The sequence below is a fragment of the Colias eurytheme genome, chromosome 10, assembly GCF_061535395.1.
Source record: "Colias eurytheme isolate Ceu_HAF_F1 chromosome 10, ilColEury1 Martin Lab GWU primary, whole genome shotgun sequence".
In the NCBI taxonomy this organism is placed as follows: domain Eukaryota; kingdom Metazoa; phylum Arthropoda; class Insecta; order Lepidoptera; family Pieridae; genus Colias; species Colias eurytheme.
Window position 1 is genome coordinate 9,270,562 of NC_142989.1, and position 17,195 is coordinate 9,287,756.

General features: G+C 32.3%; 3 protein-coding genes and 1 pseudogene across 10 annotated transcripts in view; 2 read left to right on the forward strand and 2 right to left on the reverse strand.

Annotated features, from left to right (window-relative positions):
• The window catches only part of Efa6 (Exchange factor for Arf 6), a 42,349-nt gene extending 33,401 nt beyond the window's left edge, over positions 1-8,948 (reverse strand). For all 7 annotated transcript variants that reach the window (XM_090106095.1, XM_090106094.1, XM_090106093.1 and 4 more), the window contains exon 1: positions 8,635-8,948. In XM_090106095.1, coding sequence (XP_089962221.1) covers positions 8,635-8,769 — 135 coding nt within the window. In that variant the 5' untranslated portion in view covers positions 8,770-8,948. The remainder of the gene's footprint in view (positions 1-8,634) is intronic.
• Positions 1-13,844, reverse strand: part of LOC149905365 (uncharacterized) — a 203,317-nt gene extending 189,473 nt beyond the window's left edge. Inside the window, exon 1 of the mRNA XM_090106108.1 lies at positions 13,712-13,844. Within this exon, the coding sequence (XP_089962234.1) occupies positions 13,712-13,759 (48 nt within the window). The 5' untranslated portion in view covers positions 13,760-13,844. The remainder of the gene's footprint in view (positions 1-13,711) is intronic.
• On the forward strand, positions 9,428-11,746 carry LOC149905384 (CDGSH iron-sulfur domain-containing protein 2 homolog). The gene is made up of 3 exons (XM_090106111.1): positions 9,428-9,599; positions 10,128-10,330; positions 11,239-11,746. Exons 1-3 carry the CDS (start codon positions 9,503-9,505, stop codon positions 11,329-11,331), a joined length of 393 nt encoding a protein of 130 aa, XP_089962237.1. The 5' UTR covers positions 9,428-9,502; the 3' UTR covers positions 11,332-11,746.
• Positions 13,845-15,353: 1,509 nt separating the features above from the next.
• Positions 15,354-16,825, forward strand: LOC149905385 (CDGSH iron-sulfur domain-containing protein 2 homolog pseudogene; annotated as a pseudogene). The gene is made up of 3 exons (XR_016457169.1): positions 15,354-15,454; positions 15,994-16,201; positions 16,694-16,825. The product of XR_016457169.1 is annotated as a CDGSH iron-sulfur domain-containing protein 2 homolog pseudogene (transcript).
• Positions 16,826-17,195: the final 370 nt, after the last annotated feature.

The following is a 17,195-nucleotide window of genomic DNA, read 5'->3' on the forward strand; positions in this document are numbered from 1 at the left end:
ACAAGAGACGACGTTTTCACTATCGTCGCACGTTGTTCACAACCATTCTTATTATATTATAGATATTTACATGATAATCCTTTGTTTTATTTGCGTATACTTAAGATTTTTTTCAGTCGGTTGCGGTTTTAGGATAAGGCTGCGTTTCCACCAGAGCTGTTCTGAGCGAGGCGGCGAATCTATTGGTTCTTTAAAAATACATTCCTCGCTTCACATCCTCGCACATCTTTGGTTGAAAAGCACCCTTAGTCTTGATAAATTGACTTCATTATTATTTGAATTAGCTAATGAACAAATAATGTCTTTATAAGAAAAACGTTCACATCCTACCGCTTAGAATTGTCGAAAAAAACAGGATACTATTAATAAAGTGTTATGTTATAAATCCTAATACCTATTGGCGCCATGTATAACCTCATATCATGTATGATTTTATGAATAATGTACTTGCGGCTAAAACCTTTTAGCGTGGGCGTGTAGTCGATAGTGCACTGTGCATTTTATCAATAGAAGCTAGAGGGTTTTATTTATCCCACGTAAAAATAATATCATTTTTACGTCTACAAGACTCCGAAGGCATAGCAAATTATCACGCTTATTTATTTAAATATAAATGATTTTAATCCAAACCAAAGAAAAAAGTAAACTGAAAACAAGTGCAGTAAATGGTAAGTTTTGAAATAAATACGTATCATGGAGTTTCCGTCAAATACAACAAACATTTAAAAGCCTTGGCCTGTAACTTGCCTTCCAAAAGACGAAGAAATAGCTTCTATTTTTTTCTTAAAAAACTTTTATCTCCACAATGTTACAGGAAAAGTTTTGCTGAAGTCTGGCTTTTAATATTCCTAATAGGAAGTGGGTAGAGGAACTTGTAGGTGTTCAAGCAGATTTGTTTTACTTTAAAATACATATTTTAACTAATTACATTTTTGAGTCTTTTAGTTTTCGAGTTATATCTTATTTTTAGTCTTATACATACTTAGATACATGTAATTTAAAAATTATTTGAGGTTTATACTTTATATAAGTATCGATTTGACCTAAATTCTTAATACATACTATTATAAAGGCGAAAGTTTGTATGGATGTTTGTTACTCTTTCACGTAAAAACTATTGAACCGATTACAATGAAATTTAGCACACATATAGAGGGTAACTTGAATTAACACATAGGATAGGTTTTATCCCGGAAATCCCACGGGAACGGGCACTATGCGGGTTTTCCTTTGAAAACGCGGGCGAAGCCGCGGGCGGAAATCTAGTAATAAATATTGCTTTAAAGAGAGATTATAAGCGTTAAAGACCTTAGAGGATAAACATCGATTGCAAACTGCTATTGACCTGTCGGTATCCTTGCGTTCTGGTCCGGTTGAATTAAGTACTTTACGTGAGACGGACAACTTCTACAACCGTTATACATGAACATAGGTATGTAATAAGTTTAAACTTGATTCACATTTTAGGGATATTTTGTGTTGGATCTATCTCGTCTTTGATGCATCGACTGCCTTTTTTTCATGCTAAATTTATGCGCGCTGAATTCGACAGATAATGACTACACAACAAATAAAAAGATAAGATAGGTAATAGGGAAAAACAATTCGTCGAATTCATTCAAGAAAAAACCAAACAGAGCTTGAACAAACTAAAATAAAATAATCTGTTGAATTTTGTGTAATGCCATAAAACGAATTAACTAATCAGCCAATGAGATTATGTTGTGACTTCTGGGGTTTAAATGATAATTGGGTAAAGTTTATATCTGGAGTGACGTCGTCTAATGCGTCACCCAGACGTCTCGCCTGTGACCTAAGTGTTTAGGTACATTAATTTCTAATAATAAGCTACTTTATACTGCCCAATGAAATTCGTTCACGACATACGCCCTAAATAGTTCGAGAAATGTGTCTTTACTTGAATCTTATGTTACAAACAAAGGATTATAGATCTAAATTGTCGCGATAACAGTTGGAATGCGAATTAAGAGGGGGCATAAAGCAAAATAACCAATCTTCTATTAGATGATACGTGTAATATTCAAGACCAAATCTAAAAAATAAAATATATATCAAACTAGATGATATGTTCAACGATTCTGTTTAATCAAAAACATAAAATATTAAAATTGACTCCATAAAAAAAAATCACCAAGTTAGCTCTAATTTTCACACTTTTACGTTTTCTACTTGACATGGTAATACTTATTATGATTTTTTTTTCATAAACAATTATATTAAAACATTTGCAAGATATTTGTCAGAGCATTTTGTGTAATTACTTTTAGTTTTGGTTTTATCTGCGATAAACCACTTTTGGCGCTCTTTTTTTCTCGAGATAAAACGTTTGGTTTTGTCACGATAAAAGTGGTTTATCGCAGAATCGTTGAACATATCATCTAGTTTGATATACTTATATTTTATTTTTTAGATTTGGTCTTGAATATTACACGTATTATCTAATAGAAGATTGGTAATTTTGCTTTATACTCCTTCTTAAGGGCGCGTATAAAGTCAAATCACCAATCAACTTTTAGTTGATACGTGTAATATTCAAGACCAAATATAAAAAATAAAATATATGTAAAACTTGATGATATTTTCGATTATATTGTCAGATCAAAAACATAAAATATTGAAATTGACTCGATAGAAAAAATTCACGAAGTTACCTCTAAATTTCACACTTTTACGTTTTTTACTGGACATGGTAATACTTATTATGATTTTTTTTTCATAAACAATTATATTAAAACATTTGCAATATATTTGTCAGAGCATTTTGTGTAATTACTTTTAGTTTTGGTTTAATCACGATAAAACACTTTTGGCGCTTACTATATTTTTAATTACGCAAGAAATCATCTTCCATCGCACGTTCCGGGAGCTAAAAACATAATTCTATTTCATACATCAGACGCTATCGCTCCGTTGAGACGAGTAGACCACGCTAAAATTGCTGCGCCGTGTTTTATAATTACGCCGAATATTGATTTGTTGAAAATGGTAAACAACAAAATGAAAAGACTTAAGAAACGAGAACTAAAGAAGATTCAAATTGAAAAGATAACTAAATGTCGAAGGTAAGTTATAATAGTATTGTTATAATATTAATAAATAATAATTATAATATAAAAAGATAAGTCTTGATTTACCTATTTGAGAAAGTTTAGTTAGGTAAATAAAATTCATAGTGGTACCTAATTCTTACAGTCGCGGTGCAATCAATCAAGTCAAGAAAGATTTATATTATTATTATTACTATAGGCAGATCCTATGTTCGCTCCAGTAAATAATAATATCAATAATATGTAAACCGGTTGTGAATAGTACATATATATTATATTTACAATCTGTATTAGATAATCATACATAACATCTATACATAGGTATAACAAATTCGTACGAAAGTCAAAATTGTACTTACATTGAATAGGTATTTTTTTTATAATATACATATGTATATGTATATATATAATATATTCATAATCTGTATTACATAGTAATATGTAGTACATATCTATACATAAATATAGTTTTTAGAATTTTTGTATGTGTGTCTGTATGTAGGTATGTCTGGGCTCTAATTTTGGTGCAGATATAGCTTGAGACCTGAGAAAGGTCATAGGATGAGTTTTATCCCGTAAATAAAAAAAACTGTCTGTGTTTGTCTGTTTGTTTGTACACGCTAATCTCCGGAACTACTGGACGGATTTGAATGAAAGTTATTTTGTTGTGTAGGTACTATTATATTATCCGGGAAATATAAAATAATAATTTATTTTGAAAACTGAAACACCTGATGCAGAACCGCAACAGACCACCTAAACTATAGATTCATTTGAGAAAGTTTATCCAGGCGAGTTTGGATATTATTATTTGTGTAAATTCTGTAAATTCGTTTCCGCGAGTTGAGTATTCATGCGACGATATTTATAGATACCTACATTCATAGTGCAACACACTGCCTTGCCTACAATTTACAAAGACACTTTTTATACTTAGTTATGTAGGTACCTAATTCCTACGGTCGCCTTGCAAATGCAATCAATCAAATTGACCCTGTTTGAAAGTAATTTACTAATTTCACAGAACAATTTTAAATTTGGAAAATGTGGACCCTCACTCTCAACCTGTGTCTACTGACTATTGCCACGCAGAAAAAAATACTCCAGAAAGGTACCTGCTAAAGTTACCAGCTGTCGATAAAATAATACGTAAATTTCGAAGAACTTTGTAATATTTTATAAAGGATAATTTTTATTTTTATTTTTAGAATAATTGCTGAGTCGAAAAATGTCGTACAATCTAATAGTCCATTGAATAAAAAGTTCTAGAGTGCGTGAGTTAGTAACGTAAGATGTTTCTTCGGAAACATGTCAAGAGTCCCTAGGTAATAAACATACTAAAACCCCGGGCCACTAGGAGGAGCCCCGGAGTGGGGGGAGGGGGAAAATGGGTCCATTTTTTCATTTTTCGCTTAAATCTCAAAAACGGTACATGTTAGAGAAAAACTTTCAAGGAAAAGTTGAAAGGCCATAAAATTATCTACAAGTTGTACCTGAATCATTTTTTCCTATATCCTACCGTTTCTGAGTTATACGCAGTAAAACATGATTTTGGCTCAAACAATTTCCACATCAATCGATCAAAAAATATTTCTTTCTTCCAAAAAACTCAAAAGTGCTACTTGTGACCGGTACTGATAGATTGCTCTTAATTAGGTCTATAATTGGTAAAATAAACACATTCCTCCATGGAAGCCTTTAGGAGGAATCGATTGTCAAAATATTATATTATGGTAGTTTGAGTTACTGAACTTGATCTTTTTATTTTTTTCTTCCAAAAAACTCATAAGTGCAACTTGTGACCGGTACAGATAGATTGCTCATAATTGGGTCTATCATTGATAAAAATACCAGATTCCACCATGGAGGCCTTTAGGAGGTATTGAATTTTATTAGGGTAGTTACGATACATGAACTTTTTAACTAACTACCCTAATAAAATTCAATTCCCCGTAAACGCCTCCATGGTGGAATCTGGTATTTTTATCAATGACAGACCTAATTATGAGCAATCTATCTGTACCGGTCACAAGTTGCACTTTTGAGCTTTTTGGAAGAAAAAAAATAAAAAGTTCATGTATCGTAACTACCCTGATAAAATTCAATTCCCCGTAAACGCCTCCGTGGTGGAATCTGGTATTTTTAGCAATGATAGACCTAATTATGAGCAATCTATCTGTACCGGTCACAAGTTGCACTTTTGAGTTTTTTGGAAGAAAAAAATAAAAAGATCAAGTTCAGTAACTCAAACTGCCCTAATATAATATTTTGACAATCGATTCCTCCTAAAGGCTTCCATGGAGGAATGTGTTTATTTTACCAATTATAGACCTAATTAAGAGCAATCTATCAGTACTGGTCACAAGTTGCACATTTGAGTTTTTTGGAAGAAAGAAATATTTTTTGATCGATTGATGTTGAAATTGTTTGAGCCAAAATCATGTTTTACTGCGTATAACTCAGAAACGGTAGGATATAGGAAAAAATGATTCAGGTACAACTTGTAGATAATTTTATGGCCTTTCAATTTTTCCTTGAAAGTTTTTCTCTAACATGTACCGTTTTTGAGATTTAAGCGAAAAATGAAAAAAATGGACCCATTTCCCCCCTCCCCCCACTCCGGGGCTCCTCCTAGTGGCCCGGGGTTTTAGTATGTTTATTACCTAGGGACTCTTGACATGTTTCCGAAGAAACATCTTACGTTACTAACTCACGCACTCTAGACCCCCCTTGGAGGGACTCATTCAATGGACTATAACCAAATTAATCAAAATAAAGTTCTGGAGGAATGTGTGTCGTCGACTGCGTATGTTTATTTAAAAATAGTATCTATACTCGCTATTTCGACAGACTTTTTTACGGATTCGTGCTCTATACTGTTTCCCTAATATTGTTTTTTTTTTATATATTACATACAGACAGTTTTTACTTTTTTTATTGTTTTATAATATGTATAGATTATCATTAATAATTATAAACAAATAATAATAAAAAGACATATTACATAATTTGTGATGATTTCAACTTCACTGTTTTATACAATTATTTTAGACAACATACCTATTAACTACCGAAAATACGCGTTGAACGAGCGAAGAATATTGTGTATAATTTAGCGTGCGATGAACTTTACGTACGTTGGATGAGCCGGGTGTATGAGGGTATTGTGAGGGCGCGCGGCATGGCGCGTAATGTGCGGGGCTTAATCGTAGAATTATCTGGCTTTATACGCCTTCTTAAAATGCCATCATTACAATCGGCATCTCGATTATTTATTCTTCATCGAATCGAAAATTGTTTAATAATACGTATTTTCGAAATTTATGACTAATGGATTTCGGCTATGATACATAATATTTTGTGAATAGAATATAAAAAAAATATTTATTGCATACCTACTTATCATTAACAGAATTAGTAAATGATAATAATTAGTTTGGATTTTGTTTAGGGACAAATTGCAGTAAAATTGTACTATTGTATTAACAAGAGGATAATACATTGATTTAGGAAATAAGTATACTTATATAATATTTGAATCAGTGAATATTGTTTACATAAATACTGATAAAATAATTTATATACTAAAATTAACTTCTATAAAGGAACACATGTTGCAATGCCATGTTTCATTGCATGAATGTGTCTTATCTTTGCTATTAAACAATAAGTATTGCATAGGACACATCATAAATAAAATAAATATCACATATATTTGCAAAATATTACGATACATAAATTAAAATAATATACATGATAATATTAGTTAAATGATTGCAGTATTTAAATAATTCAATTGTCTTGTAAAATAATTTAATTCTTCTATATTTATATTTTATTTACAATTGCATATTATACTGTTTAACTGCATTTAAGTACAGTTACCCTGATAATTCAATGTTATTGCGAATTTGGGCATGTAATAGCATTGAATTCATATTAAATCTATTAATCACCATCAATAATAAATAGAAAAGCAATGAATCCTGTAGTCACCAAGCCATAAAAGAAGAATGAATAAATCTCGCCAGACAGCAGCGGCAATGACTTTATTTACATTCAAAAGTGTATTCCATTAAAATCAACTCCACATGACATTTTAACCATTTCATGGTTAACAACAGTGACTACCAAATTGGGACTACCAAGAACATGCATTATTTGCCAATGATATGTTAATTTGAGGAATTTATTACACTGATCTTCCCATAAAATAAAAAAAATTGTGCAAATAAAAATTAATTGTGATGATCGTGAATTGAAAATATATATAAACAAAATATTCTTATAGGAACTGCTTTTACTTTAAAACTGTAACATTGTGTTATAACTAATCTAATCTTTATTAAAATAATAATAGTTAAAAAAAACTAAAAAACACGCTTTTTGCAAACTGAAAAATCGAATAATTTTATCAAATTAGTGTATTGTCATCGGTCCTCAATAAATCTAAAAAGTTTGAACGAAATCTGGCCATTTAAAGTGGGTCAAAATCGCGCCCAAAGAAGGCGGTTACAAACAAACATACAGGTGAAGCTAATAAAAAGCATGTAAAAAAAAGTAAGCTTTTGTGACAGTTAGACAATCCCTTTATAAAATTAATATTATTACGTGTTCTAAATATAGGGCTTTATCATTTCATTCACTTCACTTCATTATTTCACCCCATTATAAAAAAATACAAAAAATATGATAAAACAATAATTAGCTGACTTATTAAATATGATAAAATGAAATATTATAAAGTTTTAATACCATAGTATCAGATCAGGTGCATAGACTAATTGAAAAGATCATTAAATTAATAATGATGTTGTTTACTTATGTACTTTAGTATTGTGTAATTGTGTTATAGGTAATATATGAAAATATATTTTTTATTATTGACTGTATTTATTGATACAAATGAACAATAGTGTATGATGTGACACAGTTAATTAATGGCAAGACATTTAATACTTCAATTTAGATCAATTACAATAGCCATTCTCAACAAGTGTATTAGTCATCATACAATATCTATGACAACATAAAATCACTAAACAAAATTTATTCTTGCAAAACCTAAAAATTTGTATGTTATAAAAAATATACTAGTTAGTACAAGTAGTTGTTCACCACTTCAAATGTGTTAACTTAAATATTGCATTTCAAAAATATAATGAGTTTATGATATACCTAATAAAAATAATTTATGTTAGTTTTTTGCTCACTGCATATTATCATGGTGCAAGCAACACAGAATTTGTCATATAATTCTAGAGTAGTTTGAATTGTGTGGAATTGGAAAAGAAATCAAATCTTATAATACATAATAATTAATTATTCAAGGTGAAAAGATCATGTCATATAAAAATGAAGGCTAAATATTTTATTCCATAAGGTTTTTGCTTAAGTCTTTATAGATGAAGTAAGAATTGAGAGAAAGAATTCTTTGCATAATATACTGAACAGTTGGTATCAACAATAAGATCCAGTCCTATTTATTACTTGACAAAAGGTAATGTATACAGAGACACCTAGTCAAAAAAAGCAAAAGGAATGATGAACAATGATGAGCTCTTACCTCACCACTGCGAGCTGCAGGAGAGTTTTCTTCGATTTGGTAAATTATGTGAGGTAAACCGGCTTCACCTAGTAAAGAAAATCCGAAACCTAAGTTGTCACTTCGATTCAAAACCACTAGTCTTTCCTCAGCCATATTCAGTGTACAGCAGCATTGGATAGCATTTTTTTATAAAGTTCACTATGAACACTTTTAACACTTCATACAGTTTCAAAGAACGGTTTATTACTTGATAAATCTATTAAAAATATTCATAATTACAAGTAACAACGTACATATGATTCGATAGGCAAGCGCACCCATCCAAAGCAACGACAGTCGACAGCTACAGATAAACAAAACGTTGATGTTGTCAAAAAAGATAAAATATAATTTGCTGCAGAAACTACTAAAATATTAATAATTTATGATCATATAAATAATTGATATAGCATGAAGTACAAAAAATCTTTCTTCTAAACTTTTATACAGAGAATTATATAGTATCTTAATAGAATTATTTGGAAATTCCACTCTGAATAAAAAAGAATTTGCTTGGCATTTTAATTATTTCTCTCCCATAATTGTATCATGTTACAGAATATAAAATTCTAAAACGTATTCGTATTATATTTTTGTTTAAGTATTTTAGAAAATGTATAATTACAAAATTTGTGTGAACGCGACGAACCGTGGAATGTCAGAGAAGATAAAAGTGTCAGTGGTGTCAGCAATAATTGGCATTTGGCATTTGGCATTTTTGATTTTTGAATTTATTTGAAAGTTACATTCGCACCCTCAGAGGAAGTTCGCACCTGATCGACGTTAAATAATACCGGAATCTTAATTTATTTCTTGAGCAACCTTTAATAAAACTTTATCTTTAAAGATGTACTTCATGTCTAATGTAGTTAAAGTGACTATTCCAAACTATTTAGCGGGTTTACCAATTCCTGATTCATTTGGTGGATGGTTTCGATTGAGCTGTAAGTTTTTTTTTATAATTATACATTCTATGGTTGTTATAAGGGTAGTAACAGGTGCTTGTTTAAAGGAGTTTTGTAGCATTTTGGTTTAATTTCTTATTATAATACTCCAAGTGTGGGAACAAGTTTTTTCCACGTGTAAGTACCATTAACTTGTTCGAGACTTTAACTACTGTATAAAAAGTATAAGGTTTGATAGCGTCTATGGTGTCAAGGTTATTGACATAGATAATGAGTCTTGTTTTATGTAATATTGCAAATAACTACTAGATTCAAATGAATAAATATTGTTGTTATATAATAAGAATGTGTAAAACTTGCTACTTGCTAGTAATACTTATAACCATATTGCCAAGCATGTAAAGAAGATTACAAGGAAAAATTAAACATTAATGCTTACCTTTATTTAACTACACATACAACGGAATTTGTCTTAAAAGTAGAGTATTTAATAAGCACACATGAATTAAAGTTATCAGATGTAATCAAATAAAGTTTTTGTTAATAAAACTATGTATATGATTTCAGTCCGTGATTGGCTAGCTCTGGTACCACCAACACTAGCAATTGGGGGCATATCTTATGTGTCCTACCAAACAGTGAAGAAAGCAAGGGAAGCTGGCCAAGTGAATCGTGCCATTCTGAAGGAGAAAAGCAAAGTTGTAGACTTTATCGATATTGAAGATATAACAGAGAAAGCTTCCCTGTGTAGATGCTGGAAAAGCAAAAATGTAAGTATTACTGTTATGAATTTGAGCATATTTTTGATATACATAATGGACTTCATTTACTTGTTGGCAGTGTGTTTTTGGAATGTAAACTTGATATGATTTTAGATAAAATTGAATTCATTTGCTTTTTGTGTTTTGCAACATCGCAATTCACAAAAATTCTAAGCCCATTCTTTTGGTTGAGAAATTCTCATAAGTAAATGTTCCCTGATACCTATAACTGATTTAAATAATTTGTTTTCAAACTGTGGCTATAGCCCTATATAGAGAGCCCTAGTCTCGAAACTCTAAGATTTCACTATTTTTATTAAGAAATATTAGGCAATATTATTGAATAAAATAAAAATAAGCATATAAACATTATTATCAATTTGGTACTGCAGCGCCTGTTGCTCTTATCAATAATTTTATCTCCCATATCAAGAGTTTATGAGTCATGCATCTTTAAAATTGATAAATATATTAAGAATTTAAAGTGTTGCAATATCTAGGACAATGAAGATTTAAATAACAGTAAAAACAAAATATAATTCTAGGTCTACATCTAATTGCATAATAAAAGTTATGACTGAGAAGTAATTAAATCTTTATTCCTACGTAATTACAAAAATAAAAAGACGTGTGGCACTCGGGGACTGCCGCGGTAAAGCTATTGCATGCTATGCCTTCAAGCCACACCTCCGCGCCGTCGGAGTGGGGAGCGTGAGGTTTTTTCGTTACGGAATTTCTGGATTCGGTCCCCGCGCTCAAGGCCTGCGATAGAAGCTATGCAATAGCTTAATAAGTTATTGTAAAAATACTGGCAAGCTGGGAATTCCCACTCTTAAGAGTGAACACATTTCTCTTCCAGACAGAGTATTTGCTTATCTTATGACGCAATTGTAATGTTTATATTTTATAATTTACAGTGGCCTTACTGCGATGGAGCTCATGGTGCTCACAACAACGAAACAGGTGACAATGTAGGCCCCGTAGTGGTCCGTCACAAGGAAAACAAGTAAAGTGACAGAATATTACATAGTTACCATGTTCAATAATTTGCGATATCTTAATTGGATGCAACCATTAACACACTTGATGTGAATTTGTGCTAATTAATTACGCATTTTTAGCATTTGATTATAGCAATTAATAATAAGATGGTAACATTTTTTGTACCCAGAACAAGAAAAAGGTAGGTGTGGGCTACTTTTTATTATAAAATAACATGTTTTTATCCTCGTAAGTCCTGTGTTTTTTTAAGGTCAGTAGTCATAGCTACCGGCTGTACTATACCAAGTACGAATCAAGAATAGTGCTTCAGACCGAGACAAAGATATGTAGGTTTTAGGTAATTTTGGAAGTGAATTACTGTTGTCTCTATTTTTTACGGTATGTTTGTGATGTATGGGACCTCCTTAGGAAGATAAACATTGAAAATATAGGTTTTTACGCAGTATATCAAAAACAATGTAAAAAAAGTTAAAGGTTTTATTTAGTATCAAAAGTAAATCATATTTTTCTTCTAAACATCACTTAAATTAACATTTTACATTATAACACCAGAAACAATCTTTTTCAAAGACAATTGAAGCATAATCAACGTTTATAAATCAAGGAATAACGGTATCACTGGTACCTACTTATCAAAATAGAGCACATACAATAACGAATAATCTTCCTTATGTACTAGTTAATTGACACTTTAGAGTTAAATCACAGTCAAGTATAAGAGATCAAAACTTTTATCAACTAAACACGACAAGAAATTGTTTTTATTTCATATTTTTAATTCCCTTCGAGATGAAAGGCCCTAAAACAATTCCTCGTCGGGTTCAGGCAAAGAGCTATGTTACAGTCAGAGCATTTAAATAAACTTCTTTTGTCACACCCAGAGAGACAACATCGTTGTTGTTTGTCTAGATTTTCTGGTAGGTGGATATTGCCATGTAAGCGTCGCATTTTTGACGGTATAGGCACTATTCCTGGTCTACCTACGGGCCGTTTAACAGCTCGTTCTTCGCAATCATTTTCCACCTCGTTGAGTTCGTCCAGCTGATGATTTTCTAATATTTGTTCACCGAATTGCATTTTGTAATGTCTCAATTGCTGTATCCTGTCTGTCTGTCCTCGAAGTCAGAGTTATTGAGAAGTTGTGATATCTGCCCGTCATCTACTGCTACAATAAAAAAAACACGGTTGTAATAAAGTCCGAACGTACCACCACAAGTACAAATTATAAGCAAACAAACGCCTAATGTACCACGTCAAGTACAAATTTCTTTGACGAGTCACGAATCACCTTAAATATATAGTTTGCTTTTAAAGATTTATAATTTTACAATATTCAATGTTTATAGGCACTACTTCAGGCATAAAACAATAGAAAAAACAAATGATTACATGGATTTAAAGAGATATTCTTGTGAGGAGTATCATGTATGGTTGGCTCAACCTGAGTCCAACATACTAAAGCCAAAGCTCCTTCAGTACTCTTCGGGACTTGAGGAACGATTTTTATCTTTTCCTCAGTCTTATTAAGAGCTAATGAGATCTTTTCAAATAGATCTACATTATACTGAAATTTTGGAAACTTGGTTGGGAATGCATCTGCCATAATGTTAGCGCTTTCCAGGAATGATAACTGGTCATTATTTAGCGTGGCAGCTCGTGCCCATCCTAGACAATTCCGAGTTGGTGTACCTGCTTCTTTCTCAGCTGGTGCTAAGGCAGCGGGTAAATTCCACTCTCTAACGCCCGGAGTCGCTGTAACTCTAAGGTCCTCTTGTATGCGTTGTTTGCATACTACAGGGCATGGCATTGCCATGTATTTCCAGTGTGTGGTTGGTCCGACACGACCAAAATCACCTTGCTCTGATGGCCATACTGGGACACGTAATTTGTATCTGATAGAGGTACTATCAACAACATGTCCTAAAGCTTTAATATACGCTTCTATGGGCGCTGGGAGCTGGTGGTTCCCTGAGAGAACTTGACCTGAGAACGTGTCCTCGTCATACGTCGAGTCCCCGTCTTCCTGCTTCAGTGTAATCAGGCGGGCATATAAACCCATAACACAATAGTATACCCATGCCGATTTAGGGACTGATTTTCCGAAAAATGGCTGGTGAGTTACGATAATATCATACTCTTTCTCGCATAACGGTATAAAACCTTCTGCGGTAACAGCAAATTCGTTAGTCCTACGGTAGGGCGCTACGCCTGGGAAACCCATCATGTCTATATCAGAGAACATGGGTTCATTCTTCGGCTTTGTGGCTACAGTAGATAACCTGGTAGGTTTTGGTCCAGTCGCGTTTGGATCGCGTGGAGGTAAAGGTGGGGCAGCCGCGTTTTCAGAACCCTTCGATCCTTTTGTAAAGAATTTAGTTTTCTGTCTACCTTTGATACTGATGCCTCTTCGGCCTTAATTGGCGATTGTGCTTCCATCTTACAGTGTGGTTTGCCTTCGCGGCGAGTCACCAAATTTACAAGTAAATTTGTACCTCGTGCTGACCGACGACCGGACCGCGTAGACATCTTGCGAAAAAGTGACACTGACACTGACAGTTGACGTAACCTGTCTAACATGGCGAAACTGACCATAGAGTAAAGAATGATAAGGACCGTATTAGTGTTACCATTGCAAAAAAAAAAAACCGGTAAACGGGGAATTAGGATTTTGTACTTGGGTAAGTACGTTAGGTTATTACTCTATCTATGTAGTTAAAATGTCAGGTATGAACTGCTATCATTAATTTGTACTTGTATAAGTACGCGGGGACTTACGAGGTTAAACTTGTGTTGGATTGTTTCAAAGCTTCACTTATAATATTTGTTTTGTGTGTTTACCTTTTTTCTTGGTCTGAGAATTCTTTTAAAATTTTACTTACACGATTTTTGTAATTTGTTTTATATATTAATTTGTCTTTATAAATACGTTTTAATTTTTTATCATGTATGTTTTTATCATTGTTAGGTGTGTTTTGGTTATATATTTATTTGATTAGTTTACAAAAATCTGATTGTAATGTAAGTATAACCATGAATTTATTTAGATGTTATAGTACTATCTGTGTTACTTGTTTACTCTGCAGTATTTTGTTACCAGTGGTTCTATGATAATAAAAGATATTTTAAGGATTTCTTGTTATTATTTGTATTAAAATTCATGTCAGCTCTATAAAGAGTGGTATTTGTTTACTAAATAGCCAACTGTAGTTATTTATAACAGTTTTTTTAATTTAATAGATCGCATTGCGTTATATATCGACAGCGACGCTTTTCATTCCAGTGTTGCCTGCCACAATTCACAAATTATGTTGTATGAATAATACATAAAGATTTGTCTCTGTTCATTTTCTTTACCCATGTGCTTATTATATACCATATGCAGTAAGTACAGTTATTTCTTTGACTATAGTATCAAACTAATCTTTGTCTGACACACAGAATTAGTAAAACATATTTGTATCATATAAATTAATTTAATTTTATATGTTGAATGGCAATTCTGTTTACGCACACTAGTTTCAAGTTTGACGTTTATTATTATGTAAAGGCAACTGTCAACATAAAGTATAATCACCATATAATCACTTATATATCTGTCAAAGTCATATGGTAACAGTAAACAATTCAAATTTATCCAGCATCAAACAAATCTAAACAGAAAAAGACGTGTGGCACTCGGGGACTGCCGTGGTAAAGCTATTGCATGCTATGCCTTCAAGCCACACCTCCGCGCCCGTCGGAGTGGGGAGCGTGAGGTTTTTTCGTGCTCCCCGCGTTCAAGGCCCGCGATAGAAGCTATGCAATAGCTTAATAAAAATTAATATTACACCATATTACAAAACACAATTCTTCAATAACCTTTGGTTACTCGTTTTACAACCTTGGTTAGTTACCGTCATCAATGCATTTGTATCTAAGATAGCTCCTGAAATCTTATCAACGTAATACCACAGTAATACGTTACTGTTTACTTTATTGAGATATAAAATTGGAATGAAGACACACCTATTCTGCTGATTACAAATACAAAATGTGTAGCGTTTCAGGCTTAATAAGGCATTTGATTCCAAATTATTTATCTGGCTTGCCAACACTCTCCAGACTCTTTTGATGGATGGTTTCATTTAAGTTGTAAGAAAACATTATTTTTAACCATAAAATATAGTACCTATTGTAAAAGCTACTGAAATAGTTTAATTTATTGAAAATCAATTTAAATGTCCAGATTAATTTAGGATTGAGGATTCATTATACAGGGTGTCCCACTTTTGGTATACTAAGCTCAAAGGAGGTTATAGTTTTGCATACGCTGAGTAGTTACGTAAAAAATACTTATAAAATTCCAGACGCATTTTTTTTTCGGATAGATGAATTCTTAAAACTCTTGTGTACAGTGTACACCCCTAACAAGCAACACGCCCAAATTTGCCACCCGCATGTGAGATATCGTTTAAGATTATGTTTTCATAGACAAAATGCTCACATTAGAGAAGCGGTATATGCCGGCTGCGCGAAGCTAGAGAAGAAAACATGGATTTTCAGGAAAAATTTAGCAAAAAAATTTTGACGTAATTTTGTTGTTTAAGTATTTTTTACGTGATCAGTGTATGCAAAACTACAAGTCCCTTCGCGCTTAGTATACCAATAGTGGGACACCCTGTATATTACAGTTCGTAACTGGCTAGCTCTGCTGCCTCCTACACTAGCCTATAGGTGGTCTGTCATAATGTATCATATCAAACTGTGCAAAAAGCAAACCAGGGCAGTGGAGTAATGAACCATTCAATACAGAAAGATCGCAAGCCAGTTGTTGATTTTATAGATATTGAAGACATACCTGATAAAGCACCTTTGTGTAGGTGCTGGAAAAGCAAAAAGGTAAGAATATGATTCATCATCTGAAGCTTTTTAATACAAATTTTATTTTGGAATTTAGTTTGTAGTTGCTAATGATTTATTTTGCATGGATATAGTGCTTAGTCTTTTGCTCTTGCACCTTCAAAAATTATGTTGAAAGTGCTATTTGGTATAAGATTAATTTGACCTTGAATTTGTTTTGGTTGTAAGCATGATACCGCAAATATTATTGTTTACTATATGATTTCCTTAGTCTTTATTGTTATATACATATTATTTTATATTTAGGCCAGAGAAAAAAATTAAACAATATTAACTAGGTACGATTTTATTTTTTAATTTTGAGGTAAGTACTTTAATGTTGTTGTAGGTTTTTCATTATAATTATAGCCTCAGTCACATAAACAATTGGTAATTTGTAACTTTTTGTACCTTGAAGATATTCTACTCTCTCTCTCTCATTTGTTATGTTTAATTTATGTAAGTTATTATTAATAATGAATTGTGTTGCAGTTCCCATATTGTGATGGCTTCCATAATGCACACAATATCATGACTGGAGACAACACAGGACCTATTTTAGTGGGACACAGAGGAAAGAATCATATTAGCACTACATTAGCAGTCCTCTTGAGTGCTGTTTAAGAGATATTAGTTGTAATTAGCAGTTGTTATAATGTTAACTACCTCATGATATTCCACACAGGATACATTTTCATTCGAGAATTTTTAAATGCCTAACTTTGAATATACAAATTTAAAATGAATTTTTAGGGACATAATTTGGTGCTATTTATTAACTTATTATTGCATACAAATTACAAATGAATAGATGAAATAAAAATATCTATATTAATACTAGCGGCCCGCCCCGGCTTCGCCCGTGGTACATATGAAAAATAGATGTTGGCCGATTCTCAGACTTACCCGATATGCACAGAAAATTTCATGAGAATCGGTCCACCCATTTCGGAGGAGTATGCAGACTAACATTGTGACACGAGAATTTTATATA